The 10,868-nt window shown below is 34.0% G+C and overlaps 1 protein-coding gene across 1 annotated transcript; it reads right to left on the bottom strand.

Annotated features, from left to right (window-relative positions):
* Positions 1-359: 359 nt before the first annotated feature.
* Positions 360-2,285, bottom strand: LOC116006757 (NAC domain-containing protein 90-like). The gene is made up of 4 exons (XM_031247243.1): positions 1,983-2,285; positions 1,224-1,498; positions 533-676; positions 360-443 (listed from the first exon to the last, which is right to left on the bottom strand). Exons 1-4 carry the CDS (start codon positions 2,146-2,148, stop codon positions 360-362), a joined length of 669 nt encoding a protein of 222 aa, XP_031103103.1. The 5' UTR covers positions 2,149-2,285.
* Positions 2,286-10,868: the final 8,583 nt, after the last annotated feature.

Here is a 10,868-nt window from a genome sequence, read left to right as displayed (position 1 = left end):
AATCCCAGATGGGTTCGTCTTCTACATTATCTCCGCCGTGGGGCGGCGACGGCGATGAGGTTTCTTGCGAGCTACTTTTCTTGTCAGCTTCAGCCTTCTGTTGTGATGTCGATGCGGAGGCGTCATTGGCGGCTGCAGCCATTTGCGGCGGCGGCGGTTGCAGAGCGAGTAGTTCTCCGCCGTCCACGGCGGGTGGCGCCGCCGGTGCCACACATGCCGGCCGTCTGTCAAACGCCCTGGCGCACTTGGGCTTCTTGTAAACACGACACAAGATAAATTCCTGCGGCTGCAGTGAAGTTGGTCGAACGGATTAGGTAATCGTAAAACTCAGCCTTCTGTTTGTGATCGATGCGGAGGCGTCATTGGCGGCTGCAGCCATTTGCGGCGGCGGTCAGCCTTCTGTTTGTGATCGATGCGGAGGCGTCATTGGCGGCTGCAGCCATTTGCGGCGGCGGTCAGCCTTCTGTTTGTGATCGATGCGGAGGCGTCATTGGCGGCTGCAGCCATTTGCGGCGGCGGNGGCTGCAGCCATTTGCGGCGGCGGCGGTTGCAGAGCGAGTAGTTCTCCGCCGTCCACGGCGGGTGGCGCCGCCGGTGCCACACATGCCGGCCGTCTGTCAAACGCCCTGGCGCACTTGGGCTTCTTGTAAACACGACACAAGATAAATTCCTGCGGCTGCAGTGAAGTTGGTCGAACGGATTAGGTAATCGTAAAACGGATCAGTTACATAGACAACCTAAACTGGTCAGGAGCCGTTTTGATTTATACTGATCAATTATAGATAATCTAAGCTGGTTTATCTTTTTAGCTAATCAGTTATGAACAATTTAAACTGATTTACTTCCTTATACTATGCACACTTCTCGACAACCTAAACTGGGTTAGGAGCCTTTTTGGTTTAGATTGATCAATATAATTATAAATAATCTAAGCTGATTTACTGGTTTAAGCTGATCAGTTATGGACAATTTAAACTGATTTACTTCCTTATACTATGCACACTTCCGGACAACCTAAACTGGTTTAGGAACCTTTTTGATTTAGATTGATCAATAATAAATAATCTAAGTTGATTTACTGGTTTAAACTGATAAGTTATGGACAATTTAAACTGATTTACTTTCTTATACTATACACACTTTCCGATGGTATTGTGGTTTCCTAGTTATTCTGAAAAAAGAAATTAAAGTGCCATGAAATTCATGGAAAGTTTACTACTTACTGAATTAGAGGCATCTCTTTCAGTGAATCGATATTCGTTCATCTTCCACTCAGTCTTTCTTCCATTAGGCGCTCGCCCCGTGTAGAAAACCATCGTCCTTTTCCCGCCGATGACGCGATTATTCCCGGAGTACACCAGCCCCGGCGACCCCGTGGCTTTCCAGTACCCTCCGGCCGTCAGCCGCGTCGGCCGCCCTCCCCGCGCTTCCCTCTCCTGCATTGGGATGAAGAAAAACCACTGCTCCGGGTCGCTCCGATTATACTTCCCTGCAAATTCTTCACTCCAAAAAACCCAAAAAAAAAATTAAACTTCAAATACTAATGCAACATGAACCTAATGAATCCCTAATCTGTTTTATCACAAAAAAAAAAAAAAAAAAAAAACCATAAAATGCATGAATTTATAACATGCCAAGAAAAGATGATTATATATATATTTTTTTGAGTAACGAGAAAACTCGCAGCCACTATATGAGACTATGAGAGTGTGCACTGCGAACATAAATTTCATTTGTGACTCTAGTTAACAAAAGATCACAAAAAGTGAACTAGCTTAGATTGTTCATAGCTGGTCTGCTCAAATTAAAAAAATCAATAAGTGATTCCTCGTTGGGAGTCACTTGTAATCTTACGGTTACAAAGTTATCAACTTATCAACGTAGTTTAGGTTATTCTGAAAAGATGATTATATTACTTCTACATATATACATATATGTATGCACTATAAACCTAAGAAGAGATATATGGAAAGATGACTAACGTGGGAGACTCCAAGGATCATGATCGTAGATATTGAGGACAGGGATAACGACATCAATGTGCTCCTGAAACCTTCCTTCAAGCTTATGTTTCAGATAAAACGACACCAGTTCTTCTTCTGTCGGGAAGAACCGATACCCTGGCGGTGGGAAATCCTCCTCCTCCATATCGATCTCCACTAGGCTCTATAATCACCAGATTCCAGCAAGCTTCTTGAACAAATTTCTGAGTTTTTCTTTTCTTTAATTACTGGGTTAGAAGAAGAAGAAGCTAATTAAGAATGGAGTAGGATTGAAGCAAGGGTTTTCAGAGGTTCAAAAATGGGATATCCTTAAAGACGATGACCGGTCTTGGCCACTTATATATATATAGAAAAGAATGAAGTTTGTCTGGTTGTACGGAGTGGGGAAAGGAAAGGAGGGTGAAAGTTAATTAAACCGAGTAAAAGGACCAAAGCTAGGTCATGCAAGTTGCTTTGAAATTTCCACGCAATGGTAGCTAAGGATCCATGAAGGAATATAATAAATTAAAGAACATACAAAAGATTAATTGCTGGTCTAATGAAGTGGACTATGACTATATATCATACTATTTTTGGGAGAATAGTCTCCTCACTTAGCTAGGTCTTGTTTATAGATTTGCATTAATTAGTTTGAGTAGTAGATGGTATTAATGGTTTGTTTGTGAGTGAATGAATATTTTGTATGTGTAACTTTATTTCCTTATATTTGCATAGCAGTTAGCACCATCTTTTGATGACAAGATACTGCACTCGACCTTTCAAGCCATCACCTAACAAGTTTATTCAATGAATTTTAAATTTTTAATGAAATTAAGCAATGACAATTTTTTTCCTTTAAATAATAGGGGTTCCAAAGAAATAAGGATCATGTTCAATAGTTCAATTTAGTGAATTTACACTGACTTTTATATATAATATTTACATAACAAAATAAAGAACAAAATATGACTTGAGAAAAAAGTAAGCATTCTAACTAATGCATAACAAACATACAAGTCAAATTAAGTCATGGATTTTTGTTCTTTTTGTATTTGGACAAAATTAAAAATGAATATAATTGTACAAATGTGTTAAATTTTGAGTGAATTTACTCATTTGGAAATGTTTGAACATAATTGTTAGAACTCACAAAGGTATGAATTTTCCACATAAGCACTTCTTAGGACTTTATAGTCCTAGCTCTATTGATAAGTTTCATTATCATATGTGAATATGTGATATGTTGTATATTATGGTGTATGTATATATTGTACTGTGTATTGAGTTATCCCAAAAATAATTAATTAATCATTCCCACTAATGCATAACAAACATATTTCTTCCAAAAAAAATGTATAAGAACATGCAAGTCAATTCAAGTCATGCATATTTGTTCTCTTTTGTATTTGGACAAGAAATGACTAGAATTGTACAAACGTGTTAAATCTTGATGTTAAATTACTAACTCTAGATTAGTCTAGAATCTTCAAACATAATTGTTGTAACTTACAAAGGATTGATTTTTTTTGGATGACGAGAACTCACAGTCAGTATTGAAAATGTTCATTCGATAAACCTTATTCATGTGTAATAGCCTACAAGTCTACAACGTACTGAAGTTTGAATTTTTCATTGATATATAGGTATAATTTTTATTATATTTATTAATTTATATTTAGCAAATAAAAGTTTTCTATTTTTATTGTATTTCACATGTTATATTAAATATAAAAGTGAAATTTAAATATTACTCTATTAAGAAATATTTTTATTAGAATTTAAAATATACAGTAAATATAATAAATTCTAAGGTGTCAAACAGTAGTATCGATGCGTTATGCATCGAATACAATCATATATATTTCTAATATTTTATTGGAGAGTACCTAAAGCTAGTATAGCCTCAAAAACATCAATGATATATATTTCTTTTAACGAGGTTTTCTTCTAAACCAGCCTAGGTTACCCATAGCTAACCGGCTCAAACCGAAACCTCCGGCCTCTCGATTGTAGGTAGAGCACTCTTACCACCTAGGCTGTTCTTACGGACAATGATATATATTTCTGATGTTATATAAGGTAACATGAGAATATGAATTGACAATACTTGATGCGATCCCAAAAACATCGACTAGGCATATTTTGGGGTTGTACCAGGTACAATGAAATTAAGAATTGAGAAGTATAATACTATACATACTTCCAATTTCACCCCTAACTTACGTTGTGTCTTCTGATTTATCCAAGAAAAAAAAAAGATTGCTCCACAACTTTTAGTGCCCTCTCTCTCTCTCTTCTATCAATAAAATCACGACACGTGATTGATGTTTTTACTCATCAAGGGAAGTCCATATATCATTTTTCCAAATGATAATGCCCTATATAATCCCAAAGCACAGCATACATGGTTTGTTATACCTAGACCAGACAATCCCAAAGCATACATAATTGTAGCAGGACCCACCGGTGAAAAGAATACCGATATTGATGTACAATATACACTTACCACAATAAATATATATAGGTAATAGGTGTATACATAATCATCAATATAAAATAAGAATATAAGGGATGACTTGATTCAAGCAAAGGTCATCCCAAGTAATATGAATTATTGAAGTTGTTCACACATAGGCATCATGACGTTTCTCATGGGACAGCACATGGTTTTATCACTGTTATTCAAGTCTTCTAAGTCTTCAAGGCTTCAAGTCATCGTCTTCAACGACAAAACACACAATTTAATTCGATCATAGATTTTCTGGAGACTCCAAAAAAAACTACAAGTCCACTCTTAATTACTATCCTATGTGTCTCTCCTCTCTTCCCTACATTAACTTCCCCGTCTTTCATGTCTAATTCCATCTTGAATTGGTATTTGATTGTTGTATTCATTTATGGATTTGGTTCCATATGAAGACTTGTTGTCTTTTGGCCGGGTACCATTCTTGGTGTTTTATTGGGCTAGTCATCATTCGGTCACTCAGTATTTAGAACTTTTTTTGTTTAGCCCATTAAAAGGCAGCTAGCTAGCTAGCTACCGCAATTCAGATCAAAAGATCAACCAATTCAAGATTGAAAAGCATATTTTATGAAAATCTCGCTCTAGGTTATTCTAGAGTAGCTAGGTTTTTGCCCCACGAAATGATTATATATATATATATATATATATATATATATATATATATATATATATATATATATAATATTCTTAAACATTATATTATTTTTCTATCTGTGGTATACACTTTCACATTATTTCGCCCCATCAAAAGCGCAATTCAAGAATCAAGATTGTAATGACATGTTAGACTACCTTTTGAAATTTTGACCAAAAAAATATAAATTATCTTCTAGTGCGCAGTTGTCAATCACCAACAAAATTCTATATATAATATAGTAATTTGTATAGTTTTAGACACTTTTTTATTTCCTCATATAGAAGTCTATGATTGTAACAAGAAGAAGCACTTAAATTTCTCTTTTACAATTTCATGGAAGGATGTTTACTCTCCTAAATAGTAGCTGATGTGTAGCAAAAATGAGTGATGGTGAGTGTACGGGTGTGAAATGTCGTTCCGCTGAGGATTGGGGGTTATGGCACGCAATATGCAATCACAAACTAGGCACTAGCACAAGGAAATCAACAAGAAGCTAAGGAAATGATAACAAGGTAGAACAAACACATATAAACAATAGATAAGTGCAAAATAAAGAAATAGGACTCAAGCTAGGGGAATTACTATCTAGATGCTTTAACACTTAAGTTTGGGGGAAGAACATTTTACCTAGGTTCTAGAGGCTAGCACTAATAAATCCAAGTTTCCACAAGGATTAGAACAAAGGTTGCCCCATTCCCATGGTGTATCAACCTAAGTTCTTGAAGAACAAAAGCTATTTAAGCCCCAAATCTACCCCTATTTCCATAGAAGAGAAAATGGGTTTGAGATTGGGTTGGCTCAAGTCTCCCATCCAATTCCCATTGAGATGAAAGACTTTCCAAAGACAAACAACAATCATTGGCCACTAATCATTGAAAGATAGAAACAAACCCAATTCAAACTCAAGAACCCTAGGTTGGGGTTCTTCCCCTTTTTCACAATAATCACAACTTAAGCATCCAAATAGATAATACAACCCTAACTCAAGCCCATAAACTAACTACTCATGATTAAATAGCATAAAGAACACAAAAACACAAGTAATAAACATAAATCTTGCAAAAGAAAAGAGATAAAGGAAAGAAAACTTCTCTATTGAAATGGGAGGAAGAATCTTGAAATCCAAGCTTCAAATCCAAGATTACAAGCTCCAAAAGTGTTAAAATACATAGATCTAAGTCTAATCTAACCTAAAAATATGAAAGGGAGTGAATGGGAGTGTTTAGGGTTCAACCATGGGTCAAAACCGTGTTCAAAATGCTCAAAACGAGCTTAAATAGTGAGCAGAGCAGGTCCCAAACGGCCTAGGAAACGGCCGTGTCAGTGGCCGTTTGCCTCCTCTTCAAAAACTGCATTTTCACACTGTAAATCGGCATAAATCAAACGCCCATGTACACGGCCGTGTCCCAGGCCGTTTGCCAACACTCCAGAAATTGCATTTTCGAACTCTGTGCAGCTGCTTTGACTTCTAGGCTGTTTTTCACCATTTTCCGTTCAGAATTACGAAATTTGTATCTCTAGAAAAGTTGTAGCCCTTGAAGTCTTCTTTCCAATGGTTTAAAGATCACTTAATTTGGAAATTTCTAGGCTGAGATATGGTCCAATTACTAAGATGTCGACGTGCAGAAATTTCAACACATTGATCTTTTGCTTCTCTTTTGTTTTGGTTTGTCTAAATGACAAAGACCATTGAAAATACCAATCTTAGGCTCCCTTGGAAGTGTTGCACCCATCTACATAGCTTCATATTTGGCCTCCATTTGACTCCAATGCCCACCAAAATGCATGAAAATGCTCATCTTTGCTTCTAATGCTTTCCAACTCATACTCCTTGCAAAGTAACACAAATAAGCACTAATTCTCATGAAATTTGGAATGATAAATAAACAAAATAACTTAGTGAAAGGGGGAAAATGTAGACAAATAAGCACTTATCAGTAGCCTGGCCTACAAGCTCTTATAGTTTTATCATAATATATATGTATAGTTTAAAATATTTTACGCGACTAAAAAGATCTATAATTTTTATATTAAAGTCTTTCTACTCATATAATTATTTTATTATTATTATTTTGAACGGACCGTGCAGTGTTAACTTTATGCAGGAAATACACCATGTAAATGGAGAGAATTATATTGGGGAAATTTTGGTTGAATTAAAAGTAAAAGGAGAACAAAAGAATAAAGGGATGATTTAGAAATTTAGTCATTTCCACTGGGAAATTCAAATGTAAACATAAGGAAATTGTAAAGATTCCATGCTAGGTGTAATCGTAACCATTTAGGCAAATTAATGTAGTCAGCACTAGACACTAGGTATGGAATTATTATTGCCCCACGTCTTGGCCCGACAAAATTTGATCACTGGATTTTTTTTTTTTCAAACTTCGCCCACGTAACCAATTGAGCTGCTCATGTGGGCTGTAGTTGAATTAGTTGAGTAGTTTATTTGATAATTACAAGATTGTAAGTTTACCTCTTTGTGATTTTTTGTTAGCTAGATCACAAAGCGAGCTTCACTACTCGAAGCACACATTTGAGTAGCAATTGTGGACTTTTCTGTAAATTAAAGGTAAGGGAAAATTCATAAAAGTTGTTATTTAAACATTAAACAATAAAATAATTTTATATAATGTGGATAGTAATTAATTAAAGTGGAACCAATAAAGTATTTGAGATGGGAAAATAAAACATTTTTCATAAACTCTAAGGGGGTTGGTGTGGTTTGATCATTGAAAGAATCTCTTAAACATGATTCTTGAAGAGGGGGGAGGGGGGGGGGGGACTTGATCAAAAAACGTATTAGAGTAAGGCATTTGTGCTCTCATGGTCTTTAATTAATTTCTTCTCTTTTGAGGTTAGGTGGTATGCTTTAAGAGTTCAAGCTATGGATAAAAAAATGGTACATTTCTATTTTTTTTTTGAATATAATTAGAATAAAATATTGTAAATCATTGTCAAGAATTAACTATTTTTGTCACACAAAAGTTGACAAGAAGACTTTACAAAACAACATGCACCATATATATATTGAAACAACTATACTATCAAATGACACTGATGTGATATTGTACTCAGTGCAATAATTCAAGTTTAGCAAGTTATATTAAGAGCATGCATAATAGTAGAGTTTTTTTTTTTTTTTTTGGAATAGTTTTTGTAAGTGTAATTAGAAGAAAGAAGGAGAACAAAAAAGGAAGAAAAAGAAAAAAAAAATTAATCTGACATAGAAATTTAAAAAAAAAAAAAGAAAAAAAAAGAAGCAATTAACGTGCAATGCACGCACCCGCTGAAAAAAAATCATCTTCCACACTAGTTAAAAAACCAAACATCATTTTTTATTTCTGACAAAAACTAACAAAAGTTCACAGACTCAAGTATAGCAAGTAGTATTAGATACTACTGACACTTGATACTATTGCTAACAATATTTGATACAACTTACTACACAAGTACATTTGTACTAAATACAACGCTACACAAATGCATATGTACTACATACAACACTACGTAATAAATATCAAACTAATACATTCATTTTTTTTAAATGACGTGAAAAATCTGTAGACAATATTGCATTTCTATGTGTAAAATACACCTTAAAGATTTTCATACATATAGATATAGATAGTATATACTTTGTACTTGCTCGGTAGTTGAGAGGTTCACCGTTTCTTGACTTTCTTCCTCGGCTGTCTGGTTTAAGCAAGCCCCACACAAGTGGAGACTACAATATATTGTGGTAACTTGGAGGGTATGGGTGCCTTTCATTTTATATATATATGAGCAGCTAGTAATAGTATCATGTATGGACAAGATTTCAATGTTGTGCATGTTGTACAATTTTAGGAAATTGAAAGCAGAAAATATTAAACAAAAAATTGTAAGTAAAAAGTCTTTTATTGCTGCGATTGTGATTGAACTGAAAGTGTGATTTTTGTCATATATATATATAAAATAATTTATCGCGCATTACCCAAATGGATAGTGTTCAATGCTTATTTTTAAATATAAGTACTTCAAAGTATATCAATGTAAGATTATATAGTATATGTTCATGCATATGTAATTGAATATTGAATTTGTTTATTTAAATCGGTAATTCAAAGTATATAAATATAATATAGTATAGGGAATATTGATTATAATTGCCATTAAAATAAATGTTTGCACCTTTGTAAAAATGTTTGTCTAAATAGACCTTGTGGTCAAGCGGCATAGTTGTGACCCTCCCAAGTGAGAGGTCACAGGTTCGTTAGCTAATATATTGGCTTTTTTCTATGATATTAATAAAATACTTGATAAATAAATATATAAAGTAAGAAATATGAATATAATTAGTTAATGAATTCGAAGGTAAAGACTCTTTGCATTGAAGACTTAAGTATGCCATCTTTAAGCATTTTGGTAACTGAAATGTCTATTATTACAATATATTGGCATGCTATTTACAAATCTTCTCTTTTGTGTGTATATAACTATATATATACACACACACTCCGATTATATACACAACAAATAATATATTTCATTTGGTAGTACTGCGCAGCAACACATTCAGTAGAGGCTATGCATATGAGTGGAAGTATACTTCCAACTTGCCAAGAAGATCCAAAGAACCGTCCCACCTTTTTCTTAATTTTTGTCTCAATTTTGGATAAGTAGACTTTGACAAATGCTCGTATTGACTTGTATATGTATCCCCAATTGCATCATCCATGCTCTCATTAATACATTAAAGTTCCAAAAAAAATGTAACAATAATAATGATGTTGAATTATGTGTCATCTTTCATGATCAGTTTATGTATCGAGACAAATAATAGATCGAGATGTATGTGTTTTTTCTCTTTTGCAAAGAGAAATATTAAAAAGATTAACGGGAATGTAAAGTTTAGGATTGTTGGCTTGTCATTGCCAATACAGAATTATTGAGCTAATAATGGACCACATTTTGAAAGTGACCAAAATTATTGATGGAAGGTGAAGTAGAACCAATTAAACAAATATATAAAGAGGAAATCAAGAATTTTTTAAAAAGTTTTGAAATTTGATCTTTCAACCATTTTGGTAGTTGGAAAGTAAGGGGGTGTTTGGTAATGTCGTTATACACAAGGAATGAGAATGAAAATAACACACATTGTTTGATTGACAATTTTTTAAAACACAATTATAGGATTTGATTATCCCTATAATTACAAAACCTGTTACATATTTTAAATCATGTATCCTTCATTTATAATTCAACATTATCCTTCCACTTTTCATCGCTTCCTCATTCCGTCACCTTCTAACTCATCTTTCCTCGGTGCATCAACTTCCTATACAACATTATCTACTTATATCCATTTTCAAACACACCATTACTATTTCAATTAACGATATGGTACACGATATAACGATCCAATCAATAGCCCAAGTATTAGCATTACTATTTAATGAGGTGTGGTACTCAAAATCAATAATGTACAAAATTATATATCAAAATACACAGAATCATATACCAGAATACACAGAATTTATGAATAGAATATACAAAATTATTAGCAGAAGTATTATCTCTGTTGTTTCATGGAGTATGGTATTAGAAATTAATAATGTATAGAATTACATACTAGAATACACAGAATATAAGCTTAAGTATTATCTCTTATGTTCCATGAGGTATAGTATGAAAATCAATAATGTATAGAATCACATAGAATACATAGAACCAGTGAATAGAA

Source organism: Ipomoea triloba, chromosome 15 (assembly GCF_003576645.1).
Source record: "Ipomoea triloba cultivar NCNSP0323 chromosome 15, ASM357664v1".
Classification (NCBI taxonomy): domain Eukaryota; kingdom Viridiplantae; phylum Streptophyta; class Magnoliopsida; order Solanales; family Convolvulaceae; genus Ipomoea; species Ipomoea triloba.
Note: the sequence above shows the minus strand (reverse complement) of the source record. Positions and strands in the feature narration are given on the sequence as shown.